The sequence below is a fragment of the Arvicanthis niloticus genome, chromosome 16 (assembly GCF_011762505.2).
Source record: "Arvicanthis niloticus isolate mArvNil1 chromosome 16, mArvNil1.pat.X, whole genome shotgun sequence".
NCBI lineage: Eukaryota > Metazoa > Chordata > Mammalia > Rodentia > Muridae > Arvicanthis > Arvicanthis niloticus.
This window is the reverse complement of record NC_047673.1, coordinates 58827744-58842564: the sequence shown is the minus strand read 5'-3', so window position 1 is coordinate 58842564 and position 14821 is coordinate 58827744. Positions and strand designations below refer to the sequence as shown.

At 53.0% G+C, this 14821-nt stretch overlaps 2 protein-coding genes across 2 annotated transcripts in view; both read right to left on the bottom strand.

The window, feature by feature from the left end:
• The window catches only part of Kxd1 (KxDL motif containing 1), a 168087-nt gene that overhangs the window by 114945 nt on the left and 38321 nt on the right, over positions 1-14821 (bottom strand). The window lies entirely within an intron of this gene.
• Positions 4723-14090, bottom strand: Pgpep1 (pyroglutamyl-peptidase I). Its single transcript, XM_034520252.2, has 5 exons — positions 13949-14090; positions 11472-11524; positions 6405-6521; positions 5332-5564; positions 4723-4970 (listed from the first exon to the last, which is right to left on the bottom strand). The coding sequence occupies exons 1-5, from the start codon at positions 13980-13982 to the stop codon at positions 4778-4780; spliced, it is 630 nt and encodes a 209-aa protein (XP_034376143.1). The 5' UTR covers positions 13983-14090; the 3' UTR covers positions 4723-4777.

Here is a 14821-nt window from a genome sequence, read left to right as displayed (position 1 = left end):
TAGAATAAGGCTGGGTTTGTGTGAGGCTGAGGGGCCATCCCAGTCTACTCCAAAGAGAGTTACAGGTATTGACCCCAGGACCAGGAGGGCTGAGGTGGGAAGATGGTTTCAGGCCAGCAGTCAAAGTCTGGCTGTTGTGGAACTTAGCGGATCCCAGTCGTTTGAACCTGCTCCAAGTCCCCGGGAGGTGACACTGGATTCACAATGACAGGTTTCAGCAACTTTATTGGGTTTTAGGTAAAGAGCATGGAGTTTTCCAGAGTGCAGCCTGGAGGCCCTTCTCCTTCTATTCCCTGGGGGTCCCAGACACCCAGTCAGGGTGCTTGGTGGGAGCTCTGGGGTCAAAGAGAAGGCACACTGGGCCAGAAGGGTCTCAGAGAGCAGAAGAGCCCCTGTGGGGAGGATAAAATACCTGAGGTACTGAGGGGTCCCACAAACCAGCCAGACCCTTAGCGGGAAGCAACCAGGAAGCACTTCCTAAGGTGTGGCTACCCTTGACAGGGCCACCCCAGGCTTTGAGGGAAAAGAGCCTGGTGCCACCTAGCATTAGTGAAACCTCTTTTTATAAAAGAAAAGCAGAGCATGGCAGCACAGGTGTGCCCTCCTCCACCCTGAGGGCAGAGGCAGGAGGACTTAGGGGCTTCAATGCCTACAGAGTAAAACCACTTAAACACACACAAACACACACACACACACACACACACACACACACACACACACCAACCACCAAAAACCTACTCCCTAACCCAGCTCTCTGTAAGTCCCCCAAACATGGCCCAGTCATGAAAGCTGCATCCCAGTGTTTCAGGGAAACTGGCTGCCACAGCCATGTGGTAGAAGGCAGTTCTCATCTTCCACCTGTGGCTCTTGGGGAATAAAGCCCAGCTTTTAGGTTTGGTGGCAACTGACTCCCCACTGAGCCACCTTGTCCACCTCTCTTTCTTACTGTCTTCCTGATGTTTTGTTTTTAAGACAAAGTCTCTCGAATCCCAGCCTGGCCTCTAACTTGCAGTGTAGTGGAGGCTGGCCTTCAATTCCTGCCTCCACTTCCAATGCCTGGATGATGCAATCTTACAGCTTGTGACCAGTATCTCTGACACCAGGGACAAGCTTCACTGACAGGCATGTTTAGTGGTGTGGCTGCTCAGGATTTAGCTTTTCACACCCAAACATTGAGTTGGGTTAATTCCCCCCTACTGTGGCATACAAAGAAAAAAAAGAGCCATTTGCCCCTTCTGACTGTAGGGGTGGGGGGAGGACATTTCACCTGACACAGAATACCAAAGCCCCTCTCTTGGCTCCCTCCAGCCAAGAGAAGAGAGAAGGTGAAAGAGAAGAGAAGGTGGAGAGAAGGTGGGCTGCGGAGAGGCAACCAGCCGGGGTCTGCATCTGAGAAGCCATCAGCATGCACAGGGACCCCCACAGTTCCATCCAGCATAAGGCTTTGTCTCTTATTTTCCCAGAGGGGACTTCTGGGCTCAGACACTCCAAGGGGTAGAGAGGTCAAGGGTAAACTGTCTAGACAGTGGGAGGGGGAGGGGCAGGGGGAGCTCTCGTAGCACACAGCAAGGTCACCCCGGGGGCGAAGGCACAGGCAGCCAGTGTACACAGCAGCTGGCCTGCCTTCCAGCAGACACTCCTCACACAAAAGCACCTACAGTCTGCTTTTCCAGCCTTCCCCGCCTCGGGGCCCACCCTTTTCTGAAGGTTTGCATGGTGACTTGGTAAGGACATGAGATTCCCCATTTTAGCTGAAGCTATAATTTAAGATCTGCCTCCAAAGCGGGCTCAGAGGCTTAATTAACCCTGTCATCCCTGGGACCTGGAGGCAGGGAATTCAAGGTCACCCTCAGCCACATAGTGAGTGTGAAGCCAGACCATACTACACAAGACCCTGTGTCACCCCTGCCCCCCCAAAAAAAAACAACTCAAAAGACTGGTGCCCACTATGGCGATCCAGACTCCTCCTTGCAGCCTGGCCCTCCGTGTGGCCTTGGGAAACATTGGAGTGGCCCAGGGACAGCATGTTGGTCCAAAAGCTACATTTCCACACCTAAGTTGAAAATCAGACATTTTCTCAGACTGGCTGAGAACCCAGACACCACCATGGCTGTCCCTGCACATGTCCCTGGCTTCAGATTTATGTCATTGCTACTTCTCTTCTTCCACTGGGCTAGCTTTCTACTTTGTCACTGCTGGTAAGGGCCAGTCAGGCCCAGGTCAGGTCCTGTCCATATGACAGTCTACCCCTCAAAGCCCCGCCCACCCCACCACAAAGGTAGGAATGGGAAGTGAAGGTCAGGGTTGGGGTGACCTGGACCTTAGGGGTCAATGTGACCAGTCTAAGCCAACACTTGGCAACTACAGACCCTGAGCCCCACCTGCCAAGAAACAAGGAAAAAATCAAAAGGTTTTGGATTAGGGCAAGGGGTGTGTATTTAAGAGATGCCTAAATAAATAAATACCAGTCACGCTTCTTGGGATCCCTGTCAGCTCAACAGAGGGAACTAGAAAATGACATGTACACCCTCCTGGTGACCAGAGGAGAAGTCTCGGTCCCTGAGCAGAAGAGCATGGTGTTCCCAGCAGAGCTGGGCCAAGGAAAGCCAGCCAGGGTCCTGCCGGGGGCTTTGAGGAAACTGAGAGTGGAACATAGCCCATAGTCTGAGGAAGATTTGCCAGGCACTGGATACATCTGAAGGAGGAGGATTGCCACAAGTTGGAAGGCCAGCCTGAACTACAGAGTTCAGGTAGAACTCTGCCTCAAAACACAAAAACCAAAGATATATGTGAACCATAAGTCAGATCCATCTCTGTCAATCTCAGGGGGAGGCTGAGGATAGAGGGCTAGGAGTTCAAGGCCTGCCTTGTCTACAAGATGTCTCAAAAACCCAGGGCCCTGGGGATCCCTTACTCCTGAGCCCCCACAGGCAAAGGAGCCATACTCCCTCCCACACACAGCTAGCTGGGAAGCTGCAGGGCCTCTCCCTCTGGGAGAAGGTGTTAGCATAGGAAGGGGCAGCAGAGCCCAGGTTATTTAAATGCTGGTCCACACCCATACATGTTTTTGTAGGGGCAGCAAGTCACCCCAATGCATTCCAGGGTGCCCTCACCCCTGAGATTCGAAAGGAGAGCCAACTGCTCAGGTCTCCATGTGGCGACAGATAAGCTTCAGACACAAGATCAACAAAGATGAAGGAAGAAACCACATCAGAACAAGGAACATTGGAGCTTAAAAGTAGCCGAGCCCAGCACACATGCCCTGCACATAAGCCCTGCACAGGGTAGGCCGAGGTAGGAAGGTCAGGAGTTCAGCCTCAGCTACTATGAATTGGAGGCTAGCCTGGGCTATAGGAGACCCAGTCTCACAAACAACAAAAAGATTCAGGGATGAGAAGTCACTTCAGAATTCAGATCCATCAACCCCATGGGAACACAGAGGCCTCCATCATCCACAAAAGAGAAGGTGGTACCCAACATGGACGTGGCTTCACTGGAAGGAACTGTACTTGGTCTTGGAAGGTGTCCAGGTCACATGTCACATCCCACCCTTCCTGAGAGCCCCTCCTCCTGGCTTGGAAGTTCAAAGTCAGCCAGAGACAAAGGCTGGCTGGAGTCCCTGGCACATTTCCAAATGTTGGTCACCGGATATCTCTGTGGCTGATCCGACATGTAGGGACATGCCTGAGCACTGCAGCCTCTCCTCCCAGGTCCCTAACAGGATATTAGAAGCTGTCCATCTCAAGATGGAGAAAATCTACAGATCCCAGGTGACGGTTCACACTGTGGGTTCTGGGTCCCAGGTGATGGTTCACACTGTGGGTTCTGGGTCCCAGGTGGGCCATGTGTGGTGGCAAACACCTGTCCTCCCAGCAGTTAGGAAGCTGAGGCCAGAGGATCAGGAGTTCACATAAGGCCAGCCTGGGTTATACAATAAGTTCAAATGGGCAGCCTGAACTACCTGAGACCCTGTCTCAAAAAACAACAAATACCTCAAATGTTTAGAGTCTCTAAAATTTTAAAGTCTAAAAAATCAAAAAGAGAACAAGAGAGGTCATGGCAGGATCAGCTCCCCACAGGCACCAGAGGCCACTGTGGCCAGGCCCGTGGTGGCCATAGCAGCCTGCTCTTCTGAGCAAAGGGAGCCCACTACAGAGACCCAGAGTATGACGGTATTTTCAGGGCAGGAGGCAAAGGGGTCCTCCCTCCCCAAGACAAAGAAAAGACACTTGTTGGCTGGGCCTGAGGTCTTACCAATGGGAATATAAATTACTCTGTTCCCTAATCTAGCACTGAAGGGAAGGTGGGCATAACCAAGACAGACTCAGACAGAGACAGAGACAAAGCAACAGACCGGCAGAGACAGAAAGACAGACACAGAGATAGATGGAGACAGAGAAGATAGAAAAGGCAACCAAGTCCCAAGTGACTTTGGCGGGGACCGTCCAGGCTGAGGGAATGGATCAGACGGATCTACTTTATGATACTTTGTGAGGCCCCAGCCACAGGGAAAGCTTCAACTCCTTGTCCATATGCCTGAAAATGCAGACTGGGTCAGGGCCAAGGTAGCGCCATGGCAGGCGTGCAGGCCACTAGCCTCTGGCCATCTCGTCCAAGCCCTGGCCTCTGGGCACAGCAGAAGTGTCCCCAGATGATATCCAGAGGGAGCTCTCTCCATCACACCCTTGTGGTCCACCTGGAGGAGAGGCAGATGTGTCAGGACCCTCCATGGGCCCAGCTGTGTCCCCTCTCACGGCACCCAGGTGTACATGGCCTGTCAGAGCTGGTGGCAACAGTTGATGTCTCCCTCCGCCTGCTCCAGGACACCCAGCATCTCCTCGATGATGGCCCGTAGTGCCCGGCCTAGCTGGTCGGCATTGTAGGGCTTGCCCAGCGGGGGCACATGGACAAAAGCTGAGCGGCCGCGGCCCCGGTAGAGCGATGTATAATATGTGAAGTCACACAGGTACCTGAGACAGACAGGAGTCACAGTCAGTGAGTCCCAGGCCAAAGCCACCAGGCTTCTGAAAAGTCCTTCTGTGCTATGGGGTGCAGTGAGGAGGTGAAGGAGAATCTAGGGGTCAGGAATTTGGGGGACCCTGGATGCCTACTCTCTGTTTTCTAAAAACTTATTTTACTGGGCTTGATAATCCCAGCACTCAAAAGGCAGAGGCAGGTAGATGTCAGGCTGAGGCCAGCCTGGTCTATGTAGAGTTCCAGGCCAACCTGGGCTACACAGAGAAGCCTAAGGTGGAGAGTGACTGAGGAAGTCGTCTGCTGCTTGGTCCCCAGCCTCCCTGCTGGAAAGGAAGCCCCCGGGGCCTGGCCCACCTGCCAGCATCCTGGGAGATGGTAACAGACACGTCCAGCCCCAGTGTGGTCACCCTTTTGCACACGGCGTCCATGTCGATAATGGAGTCGATGCTCTCGGGACCATCCTCTACACAGCACTGCGAGCCGGGGCAGAATCGGCAATTGTCCAGTCCTTTGTAACCCTTGTTGTGGCCACATTTTTCCAGCGTCACCGTGGTAGCCATGCCCGACACCCCAACATGCACCACGAGCTGGGAACGAGGGGCCGGTTAGCAGGAGCAGACACCCACCCATACACAGGGAATAAAAGCAGTGAGTCTCTGTTGTTGCTACGAAATGAGCTACCACGTGGCTACTTACCAGCCCAGGGCAGGCTTTGGCTTCGCCTTTGAGGCAGTGTTTCAGTCTCTCATGTAGCCCAGGCTATCTCTAAATTCATGACTGCTGAGGTGAAGGCTATCAACTACCACTGTACCTTCCTTGCTTGAGGTATGTTTTGAAAATTAATTTTTATTAATATTTTCTTTGGTGGTGCTGAGCAGACACCAGGGCCTAACATACTCATATTTAACTGTAACTTATTCAAACCCATCCTGGCTGCTGCACAAGCAAGGCAGCAAGGCCCTGCCAGGCCCCCTTCTCTGTCTTCCTTCCTCCCTTCTATAAAAATCCACAGAAGCGTAAGGGTGCGGTGTGGTACTGGCCTTATGGATGGTCTGAATGAGACTGGCCCCAGGGGTTCATATATTTGTGTGTTTAGTCTCCAGGGAGCAGTGGACAGCTTGGGAAGGATTAGGAGGTGTGGCCTTGTTGGTGGAAGTGAGAGAGTGGGGAATGTGTGCTGAGCTGAGGTTTCAAACACTCAGTCTGTGTGTCTCTCTGCCTGCTACTACTCCCCTCCTCCCCCGCACCTGCCTGCCACACCTCCGGAAGTGATGACAGAGGCTACCCCTTAGAAACTGAGCACACCCTAGTCAGATATTGGCTTCTGTGAGTGGCCGTGGCCATGGTGTCTCCTCATAGTGATAGAACAGTGACTAGGCTGGAGGGGGTGGGGAGTGCTTTAGGGGGTGCTTCTGACAGCGGCTCACCTGGGGGCTGTGTTTCTCCCACAGTGCTGGGATGAGCCTCTGCACAGTCTGGTACTCCACGGGGATCTCATACACGTGCAGGTCCACGCTGTCCCCAAGGCCCAGCTTCTCCAGCTCCTGGGAGGAAAAACAGGGGCATGAAGATGAAGGGGCTAGAAGGAACCTTCCTATCTCCAGACACCAGGCAACTCAGCTGGGTTGACATACGCGGGTCACACAGCACTTGGGAGATGGAGGAGGCAGGATCAGAGTTTGAGGTCATCCTCGGCTACATAGAAAAACTGAAGGCAGGCCGGGCAGTGGTGGCGCACGCCTTTAATCCCAGCACTTGGGAGGCAGGGGTAGGCGGATTTCTGAGTTTGAGGTCAGCCTGGTCTACAGAGTGAGTTCCAGGACAGCCAGGGCTACACAGAGAAACCCTGTCTCGAAAAACCAAAAAAAAAAAAAAAAAAAAGAAAAAAAGAAAAGAAAAGAAAAAAGAAAAACTGAAAGCAGCCTTGGCTACATAAGACTCTACTCCTCCTCAAAAGACGGTCGAGACTGCACATAACCCACTGAGCACCCCAGCTCATCAGCAGCTCTTCCTGTGACCAGGGCTGCCTGGGAAATGCCTTGCTGCAGGAGCCCAGGGTCTCTAGGGACCAGGAAGCACAGTGCCTGTCTGAGGAAGAGTCAGTATTAACCCATTTCCGCAACTGTGACGAAGACCACATTATGAAAATGGAGGCTGAGACAGGGATCACTGTCATAGTACTGAGAATTGTCTTATTGCTTGAAAGGCTGAGGCAGGAGCATTGCTGCTACATTAAGGCCATCCTCCTCTTCTACATAATGAATTCCAAGCTAGCTTGGGGTATATAGTGAGACCCTGTCTCACACAAACAAGAAACAAAAAAGCAAAAAAGGTTTGGGGTTGTAGCTCAGCTAGTGAGCATGCTATAGCCCAACCAGCATGTGGGGAAGGAAGGGAGACCTGGGTTCCTGCCCAGCACCACAGAAGCTAGTGTGGTGGGGTGTACATTCCTGTCATCCAAACACTTGGGAGGTGGAGGCAGGGGGATCAAGAGTTCAAAGAGACCCTGTCTCAACAAACAGGCACCTTAAACTCAAACAAAGAAAGACACAAAACCTGAAGGAATTAAAAAAAAACCCAAAGGCCTAGTTTCTTTGGGTTTGTGCTGGGGTAGGGGAAGTGCGCCACCTGCTGGGTGAGTGGGGAAGGGGCAAAGGGTAAGCTGTAGCCATGGCAACTGTATTTGATGGCCTTTGGAACTTCACTGATAAATAGGAAAACAAAATAAAGCTCCCCCAGCAAAGCAGATGTTGTGAATCATTGAAGCTACTGAGGCCAGAGGATTGCTGAGTCCCAGGACAACCCGGGCTTCCATGGGACCCTATCTCAAAAATCACCACAGCGCTGGAGAGAGGCAGGAGCACCTGAGGTCAGTGCCCTGTAGTTCCATCTCTGAGGGTCCCAGGCCTCTGGAGGACTCAGCACACACGTGGCTCCCACAGCAGGAGTTTACATGTGCATAATTTAAATAAATCTAACTTAAAAATCAAGATAAAACAAAAGGACAGCATCACAGCCTGTCTCCCATACCTACTACGGGAGATGGAGGCAGGAGGACCAGGAGTTCAAGGCCAGCCTGGGCTATATAAGACTCTGTCAAAAAATTTAAAAAATAAAAATAAAAAAAGCAGAGAGGCCAGATGTGGCAATGTACACATTTAATTCCAGCACCTGAGAGGCAGAGGCAGAGGCAGAGGCAGAAGGATCTCTGTGAATTTGAGGTTAGCCTGATCTACAGGGCAAGTTGCAGTATAGCCAGGGCTACGTAGGGGACTATCCCCAAAGCACCAAAAACAAACAAACAAGCAAACAAAAACTAAAACAAGTAAACCACTCCATAGCCTTTCTCCCTACATCCTTTTTCAATGTTTGCCCAGGAGCCCTGGTGATGCACAGTCCCGCCCACATGCTTGATTTGAATCAGGGTGTAAATCTGTAGTTCACAAAAGCAGGAAATGAAACCACAGTCCAGGCACCAAGACCATTCACCAACATCCCAACTCTTCAAGGGGTACACTCAGGGCAGGACGGGCCCCACCCACCCATGGGCACACACATCACGCCACCCTGGGTGACTGGTCCTCACCAGCCCTGGGGACCACAGTGTTTCAGGGTTTGAAGCTGACTGAGCCAGCACACACCTGTCATGCCTACAATGGAGTCTGAGACAGGGGAACAGAATGTGAAGCAGCCTGGGCTACAGAGTAACACTGTCTCCAAAAGGAAAAAACAGTTAAATTTTCTGTTAGGGAACAGTTGCTCCTGTTTCTAGCCAGAGTTAACTATGCCCACGCTAATGTGGGCCTCCTAGTCCCCCTGCCTCGTCTCCCTAGTTTTGGGATGGCGGCCGTGGGCCACCACACTGCTATCTCACCATCTTATCTTTGAGAAGCTCCCTAAGAAGAAATTCCATGGCACTGGCTCCCTCGGGCGTCTGCTCACACTGCTGCAAATGGCTGCCTGGGCCCCCAGAGACTCTTCATGCTATTCCCACAGGTCCCACACTGTTCCCAATGGTGGTCTCATTAAAAGTGCCCAAAGCAAGATGGAAGGACAGACACATGACAGAATATTAATGACAGGATATTGAGGAAGGAATACACCTGTCAGGTCATCATCTCTGCACTTCTTGAAAGCCCAGGGCAGAAGACTCAGGAGTTCTTAGCTGATAGTGAGTTTGAGACTAACCTGGGCTACTTGAGACCCTGTCTCAAAAAACAACCAAAATGCCAGGCATGGTGGCACACAGCTTTACACCCAGCACTTGGGACACAGGGGCAAGAGGATCTCTGACTTCAAGGCCAACCTGGATTACAGAGTGAGTTCCAGAGTAGCCAGAGCTATACAGAGAAACCTTGTCTCAAAAAAACAGACAAAAGACATGCCCCCTATACACAGATTCCATGGCTGAGGTCTGGCTGGGGTTCAGCAGTCACCCTCATCCCATGGCACCCTCAAACAGCAGGACATACATGCACAGGGTAAGTGGTGAGGAACTCAGGGCTTCGCCTAGGAAACCCGAGGTGTGAGCTGGTATTTAATGTCCCTGTGAAGGCTAGGAGCTTCTCAAAGACTAGAGCCCTTCAGCGCTGACTCTCTGCTTTTTGGGGAGACTCTGTGGCTGAGAAGATCAGTGTAATGGGGACTGATCACAGATGTGCAAGTAATGTCACCCTTCACCAGGTTCTGCCTTTTGTCCCTGGACACCTGGTTCCAGCCCTCCTGGGAGAAGAGGGCTGTGAGCCCCAAATCCCACTTCCTGAATCCTGGTTCAGTACCCAGCACCTGGAAAGCACCAGGCAGGGGTGCAGCTGTGGCATTGTCCCGGGTCATCTACCTGAAAAGACCCTGTTGCAAACGCAGGCACAGCTGCATCTGACCAATTGATTCCCCTGAAGCAAGCACAAAGCCCTCTTTGTTTGCTGGTACCCTTAGCAGGTCTGTCTAGACTTGTGGTGACAGTAATTATCCCTGGATGTCACCACATCTGTGGCCCACTCACAGAGACTGTGCAGAAACAAGCCAGAGTCAGCCTGGTCCTTGACACCCACCTGACCCTCCCAGGAAGCAGCCTGCCACCCCAGATCTGGGGGGAATAAAGAGAACAATAGTGAGGATCCCCTCTGCGACCCCAGTACTTGGGAAACTGAGGCAGGAGAATCAGGAGTTCAAGGTCAGCCAGAGTGAGATCCTGTCTCAAAACTTAAAAAAAAAAAAGTATGGCTCAAGGGTAATAAAGCCTGCGGTCCAGCCTGGGCTCCATGCTCCATCCTGAGGACCCACACAATGAGAGGAGAGAAGCTGGCCCAGCAAGCTGCCCTCCAACCTCCACATGTGTGTCCTTCCACACACACAATAATCAAATGCATAAACAAACAGAACATTTTAAAGGAATGGGCTGAGGACTAGTCCTGGCTGTTTCACGACACAGGGTTTCCCCCACATTCCCAAAGCTCCAAAGGGAATATTCGCAAAGATTGTTTAATTGATTTGCCTTCCCATTTACATGCAGATGGTGGTGTCTGGGGCCCAGGAATCCAGACACTGGCTTTGTGTCCACTCAGCCCGTGAAGCCTCCTGTCTGTAACTCGCACAAAGCCAGACACACAAGTCTTCTGAGACACACTGTGGCTTTTTGTCTGCTGCTCCTGGGAGTGGATGTGCAGCAGGGGCCCGGCCCCACCCATCTGCAAGGTCCCTGGGACCCTGGGCTCCTCTATCCCTCTTGCAGAGTGAAGGTGGAAAGAGAGGAGGGAGTTGGTAAAGCAGCTGGGACTTCTGAGCTCTGCAGTGTGGGGACAGTGACAAGCTGGTGGCGGGGGATGTGGGAATCTCGGGTGAGAAGAGTGAACCCTTAAATCACACAGCTAATGGGCTAAAATTAATCCTGGTCCGGCTGCCGTCTCAGCCAGTTATTTATCAAAGAATCAAACGTCTGTCTCTCTCTCTCCATTCAATTGTTCCCTAGTCTGTCTGTCTGAATGTCCCATCTGGCAAGAAAACACAAGTTAGTAGAGTTACTTCTTGGATGAGACTCTGGGAAGAGACACCCCTCTGAGGTTCCCAGTGAAGAGACTGAGCCCTGTCCAAGATGCTGGCCTGCTCCCCGGCCTAGGTAGGACCTGCTGGAACACGCCCACCTTTCTTAAATCAGTTTTGTGTTTTAGCCCGGGTCTCAGTGTATAACCTTGGCTGTCCTAGAACTTGCTCTGTAGACCAGGCTAGCTTAGAATTTACAGAAATCAGCCTGCCTCTGCCTCCTGAGTGCTGGGATTAAAGGTGTGTTCCACTATACCAGGTCAATCCCACAGATTTTCAACCACTGCTCAGGAGGCTGAGGCAGGAGGACCATGAGTTAGAAGTTAGCTTGGGCTATATACAATGACATCTTGGGTTAAAAAAAAAGTCAAGGTTAAAGTTCAATGTTAAATTATATTAAATACTTGGAAAGACACTCAGCTCCAGGCGAGGCTCCTCCCCCAGATCAGAGTTACCTGGACTGCGATCCAGCTGGCGTTCACAGTATGCTCCCCAAAAGGGCCGAATCCTGAAAACAGGAAAAGAGATGTTACTCTCTCTTCCTACCTCCCAGTTCTGAAATCTCATTCCCAGACATACCCCCATTCTAGTTTCTCACCCAGCCCTTCCTGGTATGCCCCAGCTATGGGCAGTGGCCTCTGCTTGTTGAGTGCTGGGGTGACAGGCACAGGCTTCCTTGTCCCCCTTAGGTCCTCACACCTGGGGAGGACCCAGTCAGTCTCTCTCCATTGCTCTGCTCTCCAGCCAAAACCCAACTACTTTATCATTGTCTGGGTGGGGTTGACTCCCAACTCTGGAGGCCCAGGGTTGTGGGCCACCATGAGTCACCACAGAGGCTGGAAGAGGGTGTCTCCAGGACACGGTACCTGAACACCAGGCTGCTTCTGCTTTTGGCCAGTTCAACCTTCAACCTCCAGTCCTTATCTCTGACCAAGACAGACCCCAAGGTGTTGTGGCATTTGGCTCCATCCCCTCTGAAGACAGGGCTTCCAGGGCCTAACTGTCATGAGCAAGAAGTGATGCAGAGAGGGAGCTGACTCCAGCAAGTCACACAGCAAGAGTGTGAAGAGGCTGGAATTTAAAGCCATATGTAACTTGGTCTCCTTCTCTAGCCACTGGGTTGCCAAGAAAAGTTAAATTGAGAAAATGAAAGAGAAAAACAAAAACAGCCCACCCGCCTCCAGGTGCCCTGGTGCAAACCTGCAGACCCAGACTCCTGAGACTTCAACAAGAGAATTGTTTCAGGCCAACCCAGGCTACATGAGACCCTGCTTCAAAATAAATAAATAAATACAGCTGGAAAAATACCTCAGTAAGCTGCCACACCAGGACCCGAGTTCGGCTCTCCCGCACCACATACTTGCACAGTGCGGTGGCACACACTTGCACTCTCAGGGCTGGGGAAGCAGACACAGGCAGACCCGAGACGGGGGTGGGGTGGGGTGGGGGGGAGCCCTAGTCAGTGTGGTCTAAAATTGACAAGCTCAGGAACAGTGGTTGTCAGCCATCCTAAGGCTGCTGCCACCCTTTTTTTTTTTTTTTTTTTTTTTTTTTTTTTTTTTTTTTTTTTTTTTTTTTTTTTGTGGTTTTTCGAGACAGGGTTTCTCTGTGTAGCCCTGGCTGTCCTGGAACTCACTCTGTAGACCAGGCTGGCCTCGAACTCAGAAATCCACCTGCCTCTGCCACTACCCTTTATATTCTTTGTTACTTCATAACTAATTTTTCTACTGTTATGAATCTGTGTTTCCCCACGGTCTGAGGTGACCCCTGTGAAAGGGTCAATTGGCCCACAAAGGTGTCATGACTCACAGGTTGAGAAAAGCTACCTGAATGGGTCCTAAATTAAGACATTTTCTCAAAAGAGAGGTGGATGGAGTCTGAGGAATGACATCCAAGGTTGACCTCTGGTCTATACATACATACACACACACACACACACACACACACACACACACACACACACACACTTCTAAGAACCTGGGTTAGTATAACTCAGGTGGTAAGAGTCCCACCTGCTGCCACTGTTAAGAGGTTAAGAGAGGGCCACCATCCTTCAGGACAGCAGGTAGAGGTCACATCTTGAGGCATCTCATCATGGTGGTACATGCTGCTTACCCTAGCATTTGGAAGGCTGAAGCTAAATAACCATCCTGTGTTTGCAGCCAGCCTTGGTCACAGAGTAAGTTCCAGGTCAGTGGAACAGTGCAATAGAATGAGACTCTATCTTAATAAACCAACCAACCAAATAAACACCCCACACACTACCCCCAACCCCAGAATGCTCCAAGGGGTCAGGGACACAGTCGGGGAGACTGCAGGGAACAGCAGGGAGAAAGGTCCAACCTTCCTCAGTTACAAAACACCTGTAGGAGTGGGAGTTTTCCCTGGCTCACTCCCTGTGGCCCTCTCAGGGCAGAGGCTAACCAGAGTGCCCTCTTCCAAGGCCTGGTGGAGTTGACTCCACCAAGTGGCCCCAGGCTGAGTCTCAGGAAATAAGAACAGTTGGTTTCCGGGGGTGTTGGTGACAGTAAGAGCTGGTCTCTGGAGTCCCTCGGTCATTCCGGGGTCAGGTTGACGCAAGCCCAACACCTGCCCCAAACCGGATTGCAGGACCCCCCAACAATGCAAGGTGCCAGGAGCAGAGGCTGAGGGGATCGTGTGTCACCGGGACATTTTCTGGCCGTAAACCTGCCTTTGTCCCCGGGGTCAGCAGCTGGGGACAGGCCGGAGCTCTGAAGGGGCGGGGAGGGACTGCAGTGCGCGAGGTGACCCGTCTGCACCCCAATACCCCCCGCACTGCGAACTCCCGGCCGCGTGACCCCGGACTTTTCAGGTTACCGGGGCCGAACGGTGCTATCGCGGGCGGCGACAACTGCAAACCTGTGGCAACCGCGAGCACCTGCCCCGCCGCCCCCGGTCCGGCCGCACCTACCGGTCACCACCACCGCCTTCCGCGGCTGCTCCATGGCTGGATGCACTCTCTAGTACCGTGGCGGTGGGGACTGGAGCGGACACCGACCCCCGAGCCCCGCCCGGCCGCCGGCCCCGCCCCCTAACGCTGGGCCTGCGCGGACACGCCCCGGACACGCCCCCGACCAGCTGTACGCGCCCCTGCGCCGCCCCGAGGGTTCCGCCGAGCCCTACGCGCACCGCTATACCCCAGACCCCAGCTCCCGAGGCAGGCCATTCCTAGACCACGCCCCTTAGAAGCCACACCCCTAGCCAACCCCACCCCCACCCTTCCAAAGACCCTCCTCCAGGTCCTGTAAGGGACCCACCACGCCCCCAAGAATCACGTGGCTCGAGCCTTCCAGACTCTCAGGCCGGGGTCACGTTTCAGCCAAGTCTCAAGCTCCCAAGACACTCCCAAACCCATCTTTGAAACCACTGGGCCTAGGTCACGTACCCCCGCCTCCCCCGACGCAAGTGCAGATCCGCCTCGATCCTGTCAAAGCCAGACCGCAGTCCGTATTCCCACCCGCGACCCGTGACGTCCCTGGCTCAAGCCACGCCCTCCAAAACTTCTTCTTTCTAAGATCTACTCCGCCCCGAACCCACCTAAGGTAACGACCCCCCTTCCCAGTAAGCCTCTGAAACGCTAGGTTGGGCATGCGTACCGGGTCTCCATCTAGGCTCTGCCCCCAGTCTACCCCCGTCAGGTCCCCAGTGGGGACTGGAGGGGACACCGACCCCCGAGCCCCGCCTGGCCGCCCGGCCCCGCCCGCTGGGATCTCAAGCCTACCTGGAGCGATGCCCCGCCCCAAGCACCGTCCGGCCCGGGCCACCTCCCCTGGTCCCCTTGCCT